The following is a 19,293-nucleotide window of genomic DNA, read 5'->3' as shown; positions in this document are numbered from 1 at the left end:
ACTTTGTTAATACTGGTCCTTGGAAATTATTGGTCAGATACCTCCACGTTATCCATGGATGCTTTTTGTCTTGTAGTACTCTTGGATCCTGACATTTTCCATGCGAAGTGCCTACTAAGCAGGACAGGGATTTAAGCTAAATGAACTAGCACTATTTCTGACAGTGGGAGCAACCCGTGGGAACCAGAAGCAATGAACTAGCTCAGGGCTACTTTTCCATTACAGTATTTCGACAAAAGCATAATTTCACTTTTACTGGATCACAGCATAGGGTAGCTGAGTGTTAGTTTCAATTTCCTGTGCAGTGCCCACAAAAATATCTAATCTTGCACTGTATTAAAATTGTACTACAGCAAATTACAAAAAAAACCAACACACATACCTCATAGATGCAGGACAGATGAAGCATCTTGGGTTTTTCTGGCTAGCAGACTCTTAAAGGAGACTTCCATTCTAGTTTAGCCACTTATTACTCAAATTTGCGCTCCTCCGAAGCAAGATAAAACAAAATCAGCCTGGTTTTATTTACTTCTTTCTCGTTCAAGAGGTAGTCCGATTTTAGCAGGAGGGTTGACACATCTCAAAAGAAATGTAAAGGCCACTTTGGCAGGAGAGCAGCCACTGCTCTTTCAGCAATCCTTTATGCATTTGGAATAAAAATACCTATTTAGATGGCTAACTTGGCATATACATCTGTGAATGTGGTTGCTAATTAAAAAAACAGTCATCCTACATATTGATATATATATATGTGCATGCACACACCCCCCCCCCCCCCCAGTATATAAGTAGACATTTATTTTATTACTGGCTTTTATTTAAGACACCTGGTAATTTGCGCTTGTGGACAAGAATATATTTGGTGTGACTGTAATTGAAAGTAAATACAGTCGTATAAAAAGAAGCTTAAAAGAGAAGCCTGAAATTCCAGAAACTTCAAAAGCTTCCCTTCAGAAAATGTGCATAATTTTTTCCAATTACTCATTGTGAGCAGAAAGATTCCTATGTGTAGAAATATAGTCAGGGCACATATCGTCAGTCAACCTTTTCTTGGCAGGAGCTGTGCAGTAGTAAAAGTCTCCCCGCTTGGATCCTAGATGAGCAGAAATTTTGGAGTAGGAATTGTCAGTGGAGATTAGCAAAAAGATTGTTTCTTTGTCCCAGTCAGACTGGAAAAGTGAAGGATGTTCCTCAAGTGAAGAGTAGTTTTTGCTTGAGGATACTGTCCTGAACTGCCTGCTGGGGAGTTCTTCCACGCTGGAGGCAGGAACACTGAAGCCTGGCCCAGTTAGTCAATGTGACCTATTCCTTACTTTGTCCTTTGTTGGTTTACAAAGCAAAACAGTTACTCACTGTAACTAATACCTTGACCCATAAAATAATCAACATACAATAAGCAGATATTGGAACTTGAGCCTCTTAGGAACCCCATGGGTATTCAAGCTACTTACCTTATTTGTGTGAGGATTTTTTTCTTTTCTTTTCTGGAGTCTGGTTTTGACCTGAAAACTGCTTTGTATTTAGAAACTTTTCACAGGAACATACCAGGACAAATAAGAAATTTCAAAATCAGTGAGTTGGTATCCTAGGATCCTGTAAGTCTGTCCTGTTTCTCCTTTGTACATATTAACATTTTAAAATTTTTAGCTTTCAAATACCATAGTACATGGAATGGGTTAGGTTGGAAGGGGGCCAAAAAGATCATCCAGTTCCACTCAGCCTGCAGGGATACTGATATCATTACATCAGTAGAAAATATATATTTTATTTATCCCTTACAATTAACTAATTCTATTTGTAGCTCAGTTTTACGTACTCATTCACAGCAATAATATAAACATGATTTATGTAATGGGTAGAACATGTATGAAAGGAATGTTTAGCATAGCTGTATGCTCCTGCCAAATGTTGTGGCCTTGTGGTAGTTTCTGTAAGATCTTTTCTGCAAATTTTTATTGCTCTTCATTGCCAGATGATGAAAAGGCTTCATCATGGCTTTAAGAGCTTCTGGTTGTTTTAATAATACTTCTTTTTTGTGCTAGTTTTGGCTGGGACAGTGTTCATTTTCTTTACAGTAGCTGTGTTTTGGATTGGTTTTGAGGACAGTGTTGGTAACACTAGGATGTTGTAACTACTGCCGAGCAGAGCTTACATAGGGTTCAGTCCTCTTCTGCCTCTCACACAACTAGCGAGGAGGCTGGGAGTGCACAAGGTGTTGGGAGGGGACACAGCCAGGACAGCTGACCTCAGCTGACCAAAGTGACATCCTAGACCCCATGGCATCATGCTCAGCATATAAACCTGGGGGAAGAAGAAGGAAGAGGAGGATGTTGGGAGTATTTGTCTATCCCAGTCACCGTTACCCATGATGGAGCCCTGCTTTCCTTGGGGTGGCTGAACACCTGCCTGCCCATGGGAAGTGGTGAATGAATTCCTTGATTTGCTTTGCTTTTGTGTGTGGCTTCTTCTTTACTTACTAAACTGTCTTTATCTTAACCCACAAGTTTTGTGACTTTTACCATTCTGATTCTCTGCCCCAGCCTACAGCAGGTGGCTGTGTAGCTCTGAATTACTGGCTGGGATTAAACCACAGCAGTTTTACAAATCATTCCTTTTATCTGACTTGGTGCAATGCTGTGTAATTTGCTGTCATTAATGAGACAGTTTTGATAAATTGCTCTGACTATTCTTGAATTGCAGGAGAATAACATTTTCCTTCAGGCCAGTGTTACAAGTATTTTGAGGAGTTGGCGTTCCAGCAAGCATATTTGCTTCAGCCTCACTGCCTAGACTGTCCTATTCAGTAGGTGTGTGGGAGCTGCTGCATGGGATTTTGCAACAAGAGAATTACATTAGTGAATAAGTAAACTGAAGTGGATGTGGTAGAGCGAGTTTCTAAAAGATGGCAGAAATGTAATCTAGCAAGCAAATGCTTTTGAAAAAGTTAGGGTTTGTATTTGATGGGTAGACAAAGCCTGTTTTTTAATCATATCTTTCATAGGCCCTCAAATCAACACATTCAGATGTATTATTCCCAAGTGTGAGGATGTACTAGAAATTAGTTGTGTTTCATGATGTAGCTCAGTTCCTCTCATGAAGAGCCATATTCAGTGAAACAAATCTACTGTTCAGTGAAACCTATCTACTGTTTAAAGATTCTTTCTTGAGTATCTTCTGCTTGCTGTGGCTGAAGCAAGGGATGCTAGCTTATATAGATCTTTAGTTTGATATTGAGAAGATAGATGCATTTTTAAAGTCGACAAACCAACCCAAGCAAGAGGAACCTGTGGTATCAATTATGTCTCATATGCAGTAACAAATAACCATCTTATTGATTGTGTTGTAAAAGTTGAAAACTAGCAGGAGAAATAATTGTTTTTAAATGTGGTGATGTAAGCACTGGAAGAGGTGGTGTGTCATGTAGCTGGTGGAGCTTAAACAATTAGTTACATTCAGAAATGAATGCAGTCTTAGTATAGGAGTAGGTGTACCAGGCATGGCATGCTTGTGCCAGACTTAGATAACAGTGGGACATATTGAACACCAGTGGTATTATGGTTGGTTTACAGATCATCTTACTCAGAACATGTTGCAGTCACACTGGCTACCAGCAAAAGGCATGTTAGGGTTGGCACAAAAATACGCACTTGCTGCTTGTAAGCTGCCAAAGGGCAGTGAAAACAGGAGGCCAAGTGGTGTTGGAGGGAGAGGAATTTTCTTAAATGCTATTGTTTCCTTTCCCTTTAGCCATTCCTCCTGTTCTCATCAGGTTTAATTTTCATCTTTGGGGAAAGATACAGCAAATCTGCTTGTACCCATGCTGTTACCTCAGTCAGGAACTAGGATAATAATCAAGATTGTAGTTCAGCTTAAAGGATCTATAGGTCTGTGCACTGGTAATGCTGTGCTACCAAATGTTTATCCATGGTGGCAGACTAAGCTCAATGAAAGCTCCAGCTCCTGGTGTGTTTTTTCTTTAGTTGTAAATACCTGCTGATAGATTGCAGTATTCCATTTATAAACGGTATCATCTTCTTCTGACTCCTGGTCTCTCATGAAAAATAATTTTAAATTACTGCATCCTAATTCTTTTCCAGAAATATGCAATTCCATATTTTAGTTAAAATACAGGTGGAAATGTCTAAAATAATACAGGATGTGATCATAAAAACTGTAATACTAAACTAATTTCTCAAGACTGTCTTCAGTTAATAAAGAGGTAAGGGAAAATGAGAGGAGGATTTTGATTTAGCTACATAAGTATTTTTCTTTTCCTCCAATCTCCCTTTTTGCTTTTTCATTTTCTTTTTCCTTGTTAACTGTACAGCTGACCAAGGAAAATTTGGCTCCACTGCATAAAGCTAGCACTTGAATATTTTTTTTCTTCTTCTTCCCTCATGTTGTCAGCATGGCTAGAAGACAGGAAGATAAGCTTCTGTGTTGTCCTATGTTGTTTTATTTTTTTTTAGTGTTAATCTTCAGATCTTTTTCTGAAATTGGCCGACATCATAATTTTATAGTACTCATTCTTCCTTTTCTGTCCCCCTTTGCTCATTGCCTCGCATTTTACAGTTAGAAATTTGGGTATGGTTTTTTAAGTGCATAACAGATAAAATACAGGGACTGATTTATTGTGGATAAGCCATGTTGACACATTTACCAATCAGTTATTCTCTGAATAAGGCTTTATAATCTTTCAGTAACTTATGATATATTGTACCACATTTCTCTGCATTTCACCACTAAGTATGAGGGTAACATTTTGTGTTTGAACTGGGTTTTATGACATCGGTGAGCCTTTAGTTGAAAATGAAGTCAATTCATATTCAAGTTCCTAATGAACAGCCAGTAACAGTGTTCTAGAATGTGATAAGCTTGAGCTGGTGTAGTCTCATATTGCCTCTCATTATTTGCTTTAGAAATAACTGTTAGCCTATATTTAAGTAGAGAGCATTTATAAAGATGTCTGGAAGTGGAACTATACTGAGAACTATGACTTTTTGATGTCACAGTTTTGCCACAAGAATATATGCCATGTGGTATAAATCTGGCTGGTTCTTCTTTGATGTGAGTTTATAAATCATAAAGCAAGCAATCTGTCTAGACTGGTACCATGTGCCTGGTAATATTTTCCTGCTAATACTAAGGAAATAGGGGTCACATATGAAAATAGAACAGTTTTTAGCCGTGTTTCCTTAAAATGAGTATGTTAAGCCTGCAGATTTGGAACACATTGTTAGTCTGCTAATACACGGGAAGTTACAGTACAAAAATCCCTTGCTGACCTTCTTAAATTAATCTCTCCAACATTAGTTGGTTCCTTCTTTTCAGTGGGAAGACAGCTGAGTTTAGATGTGTATGGCATGTTTAAGTGGTGAGATTTGTGCTCATAAGAAATTCATTGCAATCTAAACTAGAATGAAATCACCTTAATACAAAGCAGAGGTATTTCTGTTTCAGGGTACTGCTGTGTGTATTTGCCATCTCTATGTATGTGTAGCTGACTGCTGAGAAAACTGCTGTGTAGTAAGATATGAGCTCTAGATTTAACCCTCTGAGGGTTTTGTTGCTGTTTGAAGCCAAGCTTTCAGATCTTGAGAATTGTGTCTTTATTTTGCTTTATGAAAGCTATTTACTTTCCTTAGCACTCTTTCTAACCTGTTTGGCTCCATATAAATCCTTTGAAATGGTGTATAAATGCACAAGCTCTATGTACTTAGACATAACAGTGCTGTTTCTGTCTTGTAATCTTACAAGTCTAACTGCTTGCATTTGTTCTCTGGAAATGTTCAAATGGTATCATAAAGCATCAGACAAGGATTTAGATTTTTTTCTTTGTTGTTTTTGATTTGCTTTATTCATTGCCACTGGGTCCTATGTTTCAGTGAAACAAAATTTCGAATTCAAATGAGGAAATTAGATCTGCATAACCATTATGCATCTGTTGCAATCAGTATATTTCTTTGTGGCATCACAAGAGTCCTTGGCTTTTGATTGTGTTGTGAATCATAGTCTCATGGTCTGTGAGTATAAGCAGAGCTTGGATATATCATATTGTAGTGGATGGTGAGTAGGAAGCTTTCAAAAGATGTGTCTTTGTGTAGAATGTAAGATTCATGAAGTACAGAATACAGTCCCTGTTAAATTTCATATTTGCCAGTTAATAGATGAACTATGAAGGTAGCCTGTGAGTGGTATTTTAATTTGAATCAACATATCTAGTTTGTTTTAAAGACAAAAATGTAGTTAAGTGTGGTGTGTATGTATGATCTTAAATTGTTCCTCATACTAAAGAGAAAGTGGTGAAATTCACAATCGCCTTATATTGGCCAAATTTGTATTGATGCATACCAATGCACTGCAGGCTCCAGTGCACAGAAGCCATATTGCCACTGCTGGAACAGAGACTTTTATGTTTTTATTCAGTTTTGCATGGTGCCACACATAATGGGGTCCTAAAACTTTAGCTGCATTGGTAATATTGTACATTGAGCAAGAATTATTAATTATAACTTTGTATGAGATCAGTAAACAAAGCTGTGCACTTTTTTTACTGTATTTTCTAACATTCTAAATGAGCTAAATATAAATGAAAGGGCATAATTATTTTGAAAAGCATTTGTAAATCAACAGCAAAATACCAACTAGTTTCTCTGTAAAAATACACTCACATAAACAGTCTTTAAAAGTCCATTTTAAAGTTTTCATGAAGAAGTTCACTGTATCATAAAACATGAATGAGAAAAATCACCATTTTCTGAGGAAGGAATATTTTCGTGCACTTCAAGGTGTATGAGTTCAACTCTACTATTTTGGTTCTGCCTTTTGTGATGTCTGATATAAAAGCTTTCCAGCAGAGGATTGCACAGAAGTTTTCAAATAGTCACAATGAAAAAGTCTTAAGTGTTTGCAGGTTCAGCCTGGATAGTTGGAAAATAAAAAAAGTAAAGCAGTCTCCAGACACAGCTCTTAAGAAATGTGCCCTTGAGTGTAACAGCATGCTGGATTGTGTCAACGTGAACATAGCCAGTTGCTTATGGGAAGTGATCATCCCCTTCTCAGCACTGTTTATACTATGCAAGTTTTGGGTCCTACAGCACAAGCCCGATGTTAATGAGCTGAAGTGAGCTCAGCAGAACAACTCGCATCGTTTGTGGGCCAGAGTTCCTCTCTTGGGAGGTCAGGTTGAAGCAGTGGGGCTTGTTTGGGCTGGAGAAGAAGCAGTTTTGAGGGGAATTTGTGGAATGGTGTGGGGCAGAAAAGACCTTTAAAGGTCATCTAGTCCAACCCCTCTTCAATGAGCTAGGATACATCATAGAAAGTCTAAGGCTGTAAAAGACCTCCAAGATCATGGAGTCTTGGAGTCTTGCTGGTCAGAACTCTGTTCAGCCTGACTGTGAATGTTTCCAGGGATGAGGCATCTATCATCTCACTAGGAAACCTCTTCCAGTGTTTTACCACTGTCATTGTGAAAACTTCCTTTCTTATATCTAGTCTGAATAGACACTCTTTTAGTTCATAACCATTACTCCTTGTCCTATTGTGACGGGCTCTGCTAAAATGTTTGTCCCTGTTTACCTACAAGTAGACCAATAACATCAATGGTGCATGGTGGGACAATGAGAGAGAAGGGATATAGGCTGAAACAAGAGAATGTTCATTTGGATATAAAGAAAATATTGAGTACAGTCAGCCAGTGAGACAGGTTTTTCATAATGGCTTTGTTGTCTCTGTAGCTGAAGGTTTTCATGACCTGACTGGCTAAAGCTCTGAGCAAGCTGGTCTGACCTTACAGCTGACCCTGCTTTGAGCACGATGTTGGACTTAAAGGCCCTTTGAGGTCCCCTTCAATGTGAATGACTGATTCTGTGAATGATCGATGCAGATTTTCTACAAGGCAAATGCTGGTGCAATAAAGATTTAGTTAGTCTCTATTGAGTTGGATCATATCCAACATACTCCGAGTGATTTCCCAGCTGCATTTTGAAAAGCTCTGTATGATACAGAGCAGTGGTAAACCATGTTTAACCTCTGGAATAAGAAGAAGATGTGGGTACCACCAAGAAAAAAACCTAGTTGCATTTCGGAAATGGTGTTCCTGATTTGAGCGTTACAGGACATCCAGATTCACATGTCTGGCCAGCTGGGGATGGAGGTGAGACGGTGAACGGAAATACAGTTCTTCTGATTTCTTTGCTTTTCCCCTCTTCCACATCTATCACTACATAAATATGGTTGTTAAATTTCTTGTGAAGCTGTATCTTGGAGAAAATTATCCAAAGCATGGAAAGTTTACTTTTTCAGAATCTTCCCAGGCATGAATTGCCAAGAGTTTATCCATAATGGACCTATTATCAAATGGGAATGTTTCAAAGCATAGTTTCTTTTTCAATGGAGTCTTGTGCCCTCTTCTATTTGGAAGTAAGAATTCTTTGGATCTCCCTACTAGCAGTATTAGTGCTTATATCAGCTGCAGTATTTAACACCTCACAGTGGATTTTCAAAAATGAAATTGGCCCTCTTGGAACTTCCAAGACTCTTACAAGACTGCTAAAATCAGTGTACTCTAGTGAGAGATTTTGGTAGAGTTAAGTAGGAAAAATGTCCCCTACCATCATCTTCCTATCTATGAAAAAGAATGCAAGCATGGCAATGCTGATATTTGTTTAGCAAGAATCAATACCAACTACTACACATCTAATTTTAGTTCTAGGATAAATGGATTTTATTGCTAGTGTTTCTCTGTGTACTAGAATGTACAACATCATTCTTCCAAATGACAGTCAGTGGTCTATTTTGTATTGAATTTTTAGTAATTTTGTTAGATGATTAAGTAATCACCACTCTTCACTAGTGTGGTGTTTATGATATTTTATTGATACAGCTGAACCTTTCAGAAATTTCATTAATTTGTATCTTGGGGAAGGTTGCATGCAAGAAATAAGATCAAAATGAGATCAACTTTTACTGTAGTGTTGTTCAACGTATTTGTCATATTTGTTTTCTTATAGTGAACGATTTTTTTTAAGACTGAATAGAAATGGTTTGCCAAAATGTCCAGAAAAGCCTGAAAGACACTGTTCTCTCTTTGTGGTAAGTTCTTCCTATTCTCAATCTTTTTTTGTACTGGGTATTGAAAATAGAAGTTAGATTCAGTTATTATTCTGTGGTTGACTCAGAACTGCTCCCTAAGCTTGTATGTTGTTATGAACATCAGCTCTAAAGGCTGGACTGGGGAGTTGAAGGCTATAGCTGAACTACCAATTTGAGTATTTTCTGGTGATATGTGGACACTTGTCTGAACTGCCATGTAGTCATATATACCACTTTTTTCCCTGCAACAAGGACCAGTTATTTTTCCTCCTTGTGCTTTTTACATCCAAACAGCTGTTTGTACAGCACTCTCTGTACTTCCAGAATGTTTGGAATTGCACAAATGCATCATTGCTGTTCAGAGCACTTAGCAAGTCCTTGTGCCCTTCTACTGATTTTACTGCATTACAACAAATTCTAACCATGATATTTGAGGACAGTCATGTTAAGTGCGTGACTGCCAATTTAAAGTGTTGAAGGGATAATTTGTTAATGCTGTATAAATGAACTCCCTGTTCATTTATCACTTTCACTGGCAGTGAAAGCAGTGCATACAGATCTCTAAATGTTGTGTTTTAATTGAGAGTCAGAAATAATGAGGTTCTGATCTCGTGCAGGATTTGGGTAGCAGTGAACTCAGGAAGGACATCTATATCACTGTGCACATTATCCGAATAGGTAGGTATAATCTTACATTTGTTAGAGATATGACAATAAATAGAAGAAAACTGCTAGACCCTTGAAGGAATTTTTGGAAAAGAAAATGCCTGTTTTGTGATGACAAAATTGCTTTGGCTTTTTCAGCGTTGTTTTATTTATCAAGTGTACTGCTAACTGAGTTTAGATGCAGGATACTTTGTTACTATCACAAAACAAAATGAAAGTGTCAAATATGAATTGTGTTAAGATGATGGAGTTGTCATTGAGGAGTCCATTCTTGTTCCAAAGTGTAATTTCAAGCTTCCTTTGTTCAAAGAAAAAATTTCCTGGACATTTGATGTACCTAATTAATATATAATAGCTGATGTATATCTGAAATAGTTCAGATGAATTTTGTCTTATCTCTAACCTCCTTAAAAAGAGAGGGAAAGAAATGAGCCATACTTCATAATAATTTTAATCCCTGATGCTATGAACAGATATCAAGTCCTCTAGAAAAGTGGAAGAGAAGTGCACATTTGTGTTAGGTATTTCTTTTAAGAAGTAATCCTCTGGGCTGTACTGATGTGAAACAATAATTTTCAGGTCTGCTTCTGACCTCTTGGTTATATTGTTTTCTTTGTAAACTGTCTCTAGTTGCATCAGTGCAGTGCTAAATATAACTTCTATTCCTATTTTTGAAAGATATTTTGGTTTGACATATAGTCACCCTAACTTGTGCTGAGTTCAGAAATAACTTGTTACAAAGCAAATGTTATTTTACAGCTTTGAGGAACAATTTTTCCTTGAATTTTCCTCCTGGTTTTGTATTTCATCAAAATATTGTGTTTTGCTTTTATTGGCAAGGATTCAAAAAAAATATAAACTCCAATGTAAGTATATTTGGTGAGAATAAATGTTTTAAAGAACAATAATGATCAGAATTTTTTCAGCTGTATAATTTTCAAATATATTCTCAGTCAAGTTTATAAATGAACGACTGAAATATTGAAAAGTTAGTATAACATTTATGCTGCATTGTGTGAAAATTAACAATTATTCTTCAAGCTGCTTTGATGCATAAGAATATTTGGAGGAGACATTGCCCTGCAGCAACTGCAGTCATGGGGGGGGGGGTTGTCAGAAATTAAGACTTGGTGGGAAAGATGCATAGCTGCCAGTACATAACTGAATAAAATGGCTAGAAATGCAAATGTCAGGAACAGAGTAAGTAGACCGATCAATTGTATTTAAATCAAATAGAAAAGGCTAGGAAAAATATTTTGTTTCAAATGCCTTTCCCTTGACTGCCTTGTTTCTTTCCTTATCCCAATTTGTTCTTCTGCCCTTTGTCATCTTTTCTCCCTGTTTTTCATCTCTACTTGATTTTCTGCACCTGGTCAATTATCCCCTTGCTAAATTGTAATGGCTCAGTCACAGCACCTCTCACATATGACAACAACGACAGTAAAATCATTCTTCCTAGACATTGAATGTTGAACACTGTCATGTCTGAACTCTAAATTTAATTTGGTAGTGTCATGTGGTTTCTATCACTGGGTATCAGAAAAGAGTTTGTTGACTGGAGGTCATGAGAGGATGATCAGAACTGGTCTGAGACCTTTCATTATCATCATATATTTAGTGGACTTCTGTGCCATTTGTTATCTGAATGTAATATAAAGATGGACCAGGTTCCCAATGAGTACAGTTGGCATTGATACTTAGATGCTGAGCTGTGTTGCTTGCTGCCTCCCTTCTGTGGTTTGAAGAGAGACAGTTCTATGGATTACGCATCCAATATGTGTTTTGTTTGGCAGGGCGAATGGGAGCTGGAGAAAAGAAAAATGCCTGCAATGTACAATACAGACGGCCCTTTGGCTGTGCAGTCCTCAGTATTGCCGATTTGCTGGCAGGAGATTCTAAAGATGACCTGATCTTGAAAGTCTACATGTAAGTAATGCTTTTTTTTCTTAATTTTTGAAAGTACTTTAGAGTCAGTTTGCATCAGAAGCAGTGTGAGTAAATACCTGTGGCTCCTTTCTGTTCCAAAAATGTGTAGTAGTAGCTAATTTCTTTTTTTTTTGTCACAGTGTAAAAATTTTGACTACTTCTACAGATGTATTTATAAAGTGGAATAATATTAAAGATAAAGGGTACATCCTTTTAGATATTTGTGTATGTTTCAGCATTTTTCACATCCTTCTGGAGCCATCTCCTTATGGCAACATGAAGTGCTTTTAGGACTAATTTAAATAAGCTTCCTAAGCAGCTAGTGGAAATACTTTTTAGCTACAGAAAAAAGCAGGCAGAGTATCTTTTTGTGAAATGAAACAATAGCTCAATGGGAATAACAAAAGTATAAAAGGCATTTTAGTGCTGGAGAATGAAAAATCAAAAATAGATTTAAAAATGAATGGTTGGATAAATAGTAGATTTTGTCTGATTGTAATTGGAAGAAAGTAAAATTTTGTAGTAGCAACACAATGCATGTCATTTCCTGCTGACCTTGGCCATTATAGTAAAAACTGTTTCGTGGAGTGGTCTATTCTAAGTACATATACCTGAGACAAATATTGTCATGCACATGAGAAAGTTCTGCCCCTCCCAAGGTTGGTATTCAAATCTCGAGGGCATGGAAGTCTTTCAGGCAGCTTTTCTCCTTTCCTCTGTATCCATCTGTGTTGAATTACAACTTCTGGAATCAGTACTGCAGAAAAGCAATTTAGTGTAACAGTGGACATGTGGGCTGGCTCTTATTTAGACTCTCAGGATGTAAAAGACAGATAAATATTCACTGATGGTTAAAAAATTGTTAGGTTTGTCTGCCTATTATATTATTGGTTTGGGGTTTTTTGTTTGTTTTAAAATAAAAAAAAACATTGGAAGAAGAAATATCACTCAAAATCATGTTTGGTATTAAGACTAACTTCAATCTAAACTTTGAAAAGTGATCATTAGAACATCATCATGTTTTCTTTATGGAAAACCAGGTATTTTCTAAATGTATACTGAAATGTAATTTGCTCTTTCACTGACTACCTCCTGAAGATCACATCCTGTTTTAAATAACTGGTGTACAGGACAGAATTTTCCCTGCCAAGACCAGCTCTGAGTCCTATGTCTCCTCTTGAGTGTCACAAGGTAGATTTTTGTATGGTTTAGGTCTAAAGGATAGATCTATACAGAAATTAACTTGGTCTCGGCTGAGTTCCTCAGCATAATTGTTCCTGTGTTTCTCCCAGCCTTACACAAAGAAAGTATTTCATGGTGCCTTTCTCAAATGGTAAGAGCACTTTGTCCATTGGGACAGGAAGTTTCATGGGGCTTTGTTATTTATCCTATTGCCTTTTTGTTTCATGAACTAAAAAAGATTTATTTAGGGATATGTTGTAAAGCTGGTCTGATAAACATGTGTTCCCATTTCAGAATTAAGAAAGTTATAATTTTTCTAGGTGTAACACAGAGAGTGACTGGTATCAGATCCATGAAAATATCATTAAAAAGCTGAATGCACGTTACAACTTGACAGGCTCCAATGCAGGTGAGTAATTCTCCACCTCTCTGCATTCTTATGGCTTTCTTAGTTAACTAATGAAGAAGCTCTATTTTAGAAAGACTAATGTCTATGAAAGAAACATAAAATAGTCAGGTGCAAATGTACAATACTGCTGTTCATGTGAACATGTAAGAGAAAAAGCCATCGAAATTTCTTCAAGGAACTCTGTAATATAAATTTTATTCTTTGCTGAGGAGCTACAGTTTGCTGGAGTTCTATTCACATGTGGCTGATCAAATTACTGATCCATATTGCTTTACATTTCTCCTTCATATTTTCATCAGCAATATAAAATTTGCCATTGACATTATTGTCATGGTTTAGGAATGGTACTTAGTACTCCCACTAAAGAGAAAACCATGAACCACTCCTCTCACCTCCCTCTGGTGAGAGAGACAAGAGGCAGAGATTACAGGTTGAGATAAGAACAGTTTACTGGAAACAGCAATGTGATAAGAAAAATGAACACTAAGAGCAACAATACTAGTAACAAAAGTGTACAAAAGAGGGTGTCATCAAGGACCCTGGGTTATAGGCAACAATGACAGATGAGTTTCTCCTTCCTGCCTCTCTTTTTCTCCACCTAAAGCCACGACCTCCTTCCTGGAAGCAAGAGTCTCTTACTTCTGCCCCCAGTATTGACCTGTGATGGCAGAGACATGCCCATGCTGCTCCAGGCTCCACCCTCTTATGGCTACCGCAGAAAAATTATCTCTGTCCTGGCTGAGACCAAGACAATCAAATATTAAACTTCAGAAAAAAATTAATTGGGAGCTACTAGTATGATCTGCATTCTTACTGGTAGCTCTGCATTCCAGCTGAGCAAGATGCAGCATCATTATGAAAGACCTTACCAATAGTCATCCACAGTCAGCTATATGTTACTGGAACTGTCATCGAAATAAATTTGTGTGTGAGACTTAACAGTGGGAGACAACTGATCTTTGTTATTATGAGATGGTCGTTTGACGCATAGGAATTTTTTTCTTGTGTTCTTTTTTTTAATAGCGACTTTCTAACTTTGTCTCAATTCTGTCATCCAAAGATGGGGTCAAACTTGAAACGAAACCTGAAATGGAGGCTTATGAGTATGTTGTCCTCATATTCAATGCAATACGTGTTTACACTGTGATACATTGCTTATCCTGTTCTTCTCTCATGGCAATGTTAAACATGAAAGACCCGTGGGCCATGATTTTTTTTCCATGTTCAGTGGGCTGGAAACTAAAGCTAGCAAATGGAAGATCAGTTATATTTTGAAAAGGGCTGTCAAGGTGAGGGAAGAGCAGCACAGTGTTCCAGTAGTGCATGTGAAGGTTAGAAAGTAAGCAGTGATACCACTTTGATACTGAGCAAGTAAAAGATAAACTGTGAAAGGTTATTTATATTGCATACATGAAATGCATTCTTCTGCGACTCCCTAGCAGCCTAAAAAGCACTTGCAAGGCTTCAGCAATGTGTTCAGATACTTCTGCTGACACCTCATGGAAAATATGGTTGTTACACAATTTTTTATTTTTCATCTGCTGTCTTTTTTTGTAATTGTATTGAGTGACTGGTTCTGAAGCCTCATTAGCTTTGTTTGCCACCTTGTCAAAAAAGGAGAAAACCTTGCATTACAGGAGATATGTCTTTTGTCCCCCTTAGGAACTGTTCTACATATGAGCCAAATGTAGGAAAACTTGAATTTTTCTCTTAAATCACACTTGCCCTTTTAAAATCACTTTGTAAGGACTTAGAAAAGATGTAAGAAAAGAATCACAGTAAACAAACAACAGCAAAGATGCTTCAGACTATTGTCTATCCTCTGGACTTGTTCCCTCTTCATATTCTGACCTGTACAGTTTCTTCTCAACTCTGAAGATTTTATACAAAGTATTTAGTTTCCACAAATTGCTGTGTCCCACTGCTGTACTAGTTTATCAGGTAGTTCATAATATTCTTCAGGAAAACAAAAAAATTCTTCCAGTTTTCTGGGGCAAATTAAAAAGGAACTCAAAATGTACTTTGAGTGTCTTTCATGTGAAACACATAGTGACAGAGTACAATATTTGTATTTAGCACTCAAACCCCTATTCCCAAAAAGTACTTTTTCTTCTTCTCACGTACAGAATCTCCTTACATACAGAATCCTCTTGCATCTTATTCTCAATTTGTGTCTAAAAGGTATCAAGTAAAGACAAATGACTGCCACTTCTTAATAAAGCCCAGAAAGGAGCAGGGGACAGATGTTCATCCCCTTTCCTCTTCTCAGTGGTGCTGAAATGGAAGGAACTCAATCTTATGGATAATTTAGTATCCTTTGCTGAAGTGGGAACTGGAATGTGTTTTCTGTGTAAGTCTCCAGTTTAACAGAGATTGGAGTAACAGGTAGTGGATGCGATTACTGTTCACCACTAGTCTTTGCTGCTGGTTGTCTGGTGTAGGAGATCAAACTGTTACTGCAAAGACCAAATTGTACAGCCTTTGCTGCATTAAGTAGCATTGTTATTTCTTACTTTGAGTTTTTAGTATTTGTAGAATAAATGCTACTAGATCCAGATGATTTTGTAGTTGTTGAACAAATGAGGTTTCAATACTATCTGAAGTAGAGCTGGCTATAAAATCTATTTTTCCTATAATATTTTTTCTTAGAATTAGAAGCTAGTTACTTTGTTTTAAAATGCAAAAAGCAGTGGAAAACTGAGTATTCCTTCATAGAGATCACACCTAATTACATCAGTCTTATAAGGAAAATGGCGCTTTTCTATTTTTGTATCTGTAGGACCAGAGATTCTCATTTGGAAAAGGATTTTCATTCTGTTGTGCATGTCCCAGATGAGCATGCTAATTGCTTGGCTTCTCCAACTTCCCTACAGGAACTATTCAGCTTTGTGTATGATGTGAAAATATTCATTATACCATGGGGAAAGTGAAAATGGCTCAAAAGCCTGATGACTGGAGCATGATTTTTTGAAGTGTGATCTGTATTCCTGTCCTCTTAGCAAATCCTATAGAGGAGAGATTTAAACCTGGGTCTCATGTTGCATGTGAATATTCTCCCCAGTGAGGTACCTTATGAAAATCATGTTTAAAAATTGATGAAAAAGGCACTACAGATTTCCTTTATTTCACATTCCTTTGAGAAGAAAGACTGTGTAACTTAGTTTTAAGGGGATGCTAGACATTCTGTTTTGCTCTGCTTTTTACTTTAGGCTCCTAATAGTTTCATGTGTAAGCTTCTCTGTAAACAGAGATTTATAACAAGTCTTGAAAAGCTGTGTGTGCCTGATGCAGTAATTCTGGAGAGCTGAGACAAAGATACATGTGCTTTTCAGTTGTTACTGTAAAGGAGTTGAAAATCCTTTCAAATCTCATAGAGATTAAATGACTGATATAAGAAACTATAAACACATCTAGCTACTATGTAGCTTTGAACTCTTCCATGGATTCCATGCAAATCACTAATGTGGTGGGAAAGTCTTTTCCTGTGCCATGGTCTTGGAATGTTCTGATGAACTAGACAAGAGTAATGTAACCTAATTGCATGTTTACTGAACTCCTCAGTGTGGTGTATGCTGTGGTAGCAATGCCAAGCTTACTTTGCAACTCGATTGAAAACACTGTTAATTATACATTAATTTTATTTGATGGGCGTGCCTAAAGTTTTAGAGCAAACACATTCAAAATGGTGGAATTTCTCTTGCCATTCTTGGCTGGAGCATGATTTCTTCCTTTGTTGTGTTGTTGTTGTTGTTTTGGTTTTTTTTTTAATATGGCAGCATTAATTTTTTAGTTGTTTAAGGAGCCAAAATGCATCTCTCGAAAAATCTACATAAATCATATCCTCATGCATTCAATTTAAGTCATAAAAAGGGTAAAGTCAGAAATTACTATATTGTTATCTATAAGTTAGCAAGAACATGATTTTTTAAGTATGGTGAAGGCAAGAGTTGAATAACAAGGCTTTTTTAAAGACAAAGATTGTAGTTTGATTTGCAAAACACTGTCTTAAGTCTCCAGCCTGTTAATTTCTTTTTTAAAAGAGAAAGATGCTCTAAGTTGTTTTTTCAAATTATTAGTTTACTGTCTACATTAAATTCAAACTTGTGAACATGTACCTCTGCAAAAATTGCAGGCAGAGGGTTATCCAAGGTTATGCTGCCTGGCAAAAGGAGGCTGGTCAATAAATGGGCAACTGCATAATGTCCTGATTGATCCATGGAGGACTTGAAGCCCAGATGCTTGCTAAGAATACCATCATGAGAAAAGACAATCTGTCATCTTAAGACGGAAAGTTATTCATCAGATCATACAGTAAGTTAGTCTGGAAGAGTCCTCAGGAGGTTATGTGGTCCAACACTAGCTCAAAGAGGAACCAACTTAAAAGTGAGATCTAACTTCTTTGAAGTTCAGTGAGGTTGCTTATACAAAGACAACTTTCGTTGCATTGTTATAATTTTAATTGAACAAATCCACAATAAGTTTCATAAAGCATACTTGGTTTTAGGGAACTCTTTTTACCTCATATGTGGCGCTTTTTTTCCCCAGCGTACATCAGTTGTCACTAAGTCTCAGTCTAGCTCAGTAGTCATGTAAGGCTCAGTCAGAGAAGACGTGAGGTAGACCAGCCCAGTGCAAGAACTCATCTGACAAGATGCAAATTCTGAGACAAGTATGACAATGGAGGCAGTTGGGTAGAAGCAGTGGGAGAGTCTATGCCTCCTCATGCCTATTTACCTGCATTCAGCAGCTGCTTGGAACTCATAATATAATTTTTCCATGGTTACTGTCAAACACTGAGAAATTTAAAGAAACATATACTGTGTCTGTTTGATCTATTTCAAAGTAAGCTTTGCTGTACAAATTCCTTGATTTGAAGGAGGAAGCCTGTTAGAGTCATTATTTACCTTGCAGTGGAGGAACTGCAGGGGCCCCTTAACCAAGTAGCATCATTTTTTCACACTTGGTAAGATGAAAAACTACAAGAGATCAAATACAGCAGGGAATTGGTAGCTCAGTGTGAGTTTACAGAGTACAGTATTTCTAGGAAGAGAGCTGTGGTAACTTAAAGTATTTTCTAGATACCAGAAGAAGTGTGACTATGTTTGCATGACACTACCCCAGCAGTTCACAGCATTACCACACTCAGAGTTCTTGCAAGGAGAGCTTTTTCCTGTGAATCAATGTGAGAAATGTTGGATGGGAAACGAAATGTGCATTCCCTGCTGGGAGCAGCTCTGAGTTTTAGCCATAAGAAAGGAAGCATAGGCTCACAGTGGACAACTGTCTGGAACAATGACTAGGAAAACATGAGAAGGAATGATAACAGGAGTAGTAACATATTTGACAGAGAAGATAAAACAGAGTAAGGTACCTAACTTTTAGGTAACTCCTGAGTGTGTAATTAATCACTGAAAAGTTTTCTGATGTTTGTATTTTATCAACAGGGCCCTCAGATGTCAGCAGAGCTTTGAAATGGATTTTTTTATCTTCTCATCACTAATATTTAAACAGCAAGTGCATTTGTTTAATTACTCTAGTTCTAAGACAATTTATAAATCTGTCAGTTTTTAATCATTATTATATTTTGTAACAATGAGATTATGTGTATTCCAGTTTGATGTGTTTAAGAATTAGTTGTCACTGAAGGCTGCTATTTGAAATACATTTAAAATAAGAATAGTGTTCATAGGTGCTTCACTAAGTACACAAGGAATGAAGCCATTCCTTTTTATTCTCAACAAATGTTAAAGCAGGAAAATTCAACATATAGAGAATTTTGCACATAAATTGTTGTTCCAAGATCATTTGGCCCTGAATGACAACCTCAACATATAAAAAAGCCAGTCATAAAACAGGTTTTTCAACAAGGATTTGTAGAACTTTACTTTTTCAGCTACGTTTTACAAGATCGATGATGTTTAGCAATTTTTCTAAAATCCTTTTCCCAAACTCATGAGTAGCTTAATCTAGCTTGTAATATTAGTCATGGTAGCTTCAGGAAAATATATTAATCCTTA

At 37.0% G+C, this 19,293-nt stretch overlaps 1 protein-coding gene across 4 annotated transcripts in view; it reads left to right on the top strand.

The window, feature by feature from the left end:
• DOCK4 (dedicator of cytokinesis 4) overlaps positions 1 to 19,293 on the top strand; it is a 250,323-nt gene that overhangs the window by 120,348 nt on the left and 110,682 nt on the right. For all 4 annotated transcript variants that reach the window (XM_071552419.1, XM_071552417.1, XM_071552418.1 and 1 more), the window contains exons 9-12: positions 9,012 to 9,093; positions 9,711 to 9,771; positions 11,553 to 11,685; positions 13,188 to 13,276. In XM_071552419.1, coding sequence (XP_071408520.1) covers positions 9,012 to 9,093; positions 9,711 to 9,771; positions 11,553 to 11,685; positions 13,188 to 13,276 — 365 coding nt within the window. The remainder of the gene's footprint in view (positions 1 to 9,011; positions 9,094 to 9,710; positions 9,772 to 11,552; positions 11,686 to 13,187; positions 13,277 to 19,293) is intronic.

The sequence above is a fragment of the Pithys albifrons genome, chromosome 3, assembly GCF_047495875.1.
Source record: "Pithys albifrons albifrons isolate INPA30051 chromosome 3, PitAlb_v1, whole genome shotgun sequence".
Taxonomy (NCBI): Eukaryota; Metazoa; Chordata; class Aves; order Passeriformes; family Thamnophilidae; genus Pithys; species Pithys albifrons.
This window is presented reverse-complemented; position numbering and strand designations above follow the sequence as displayed.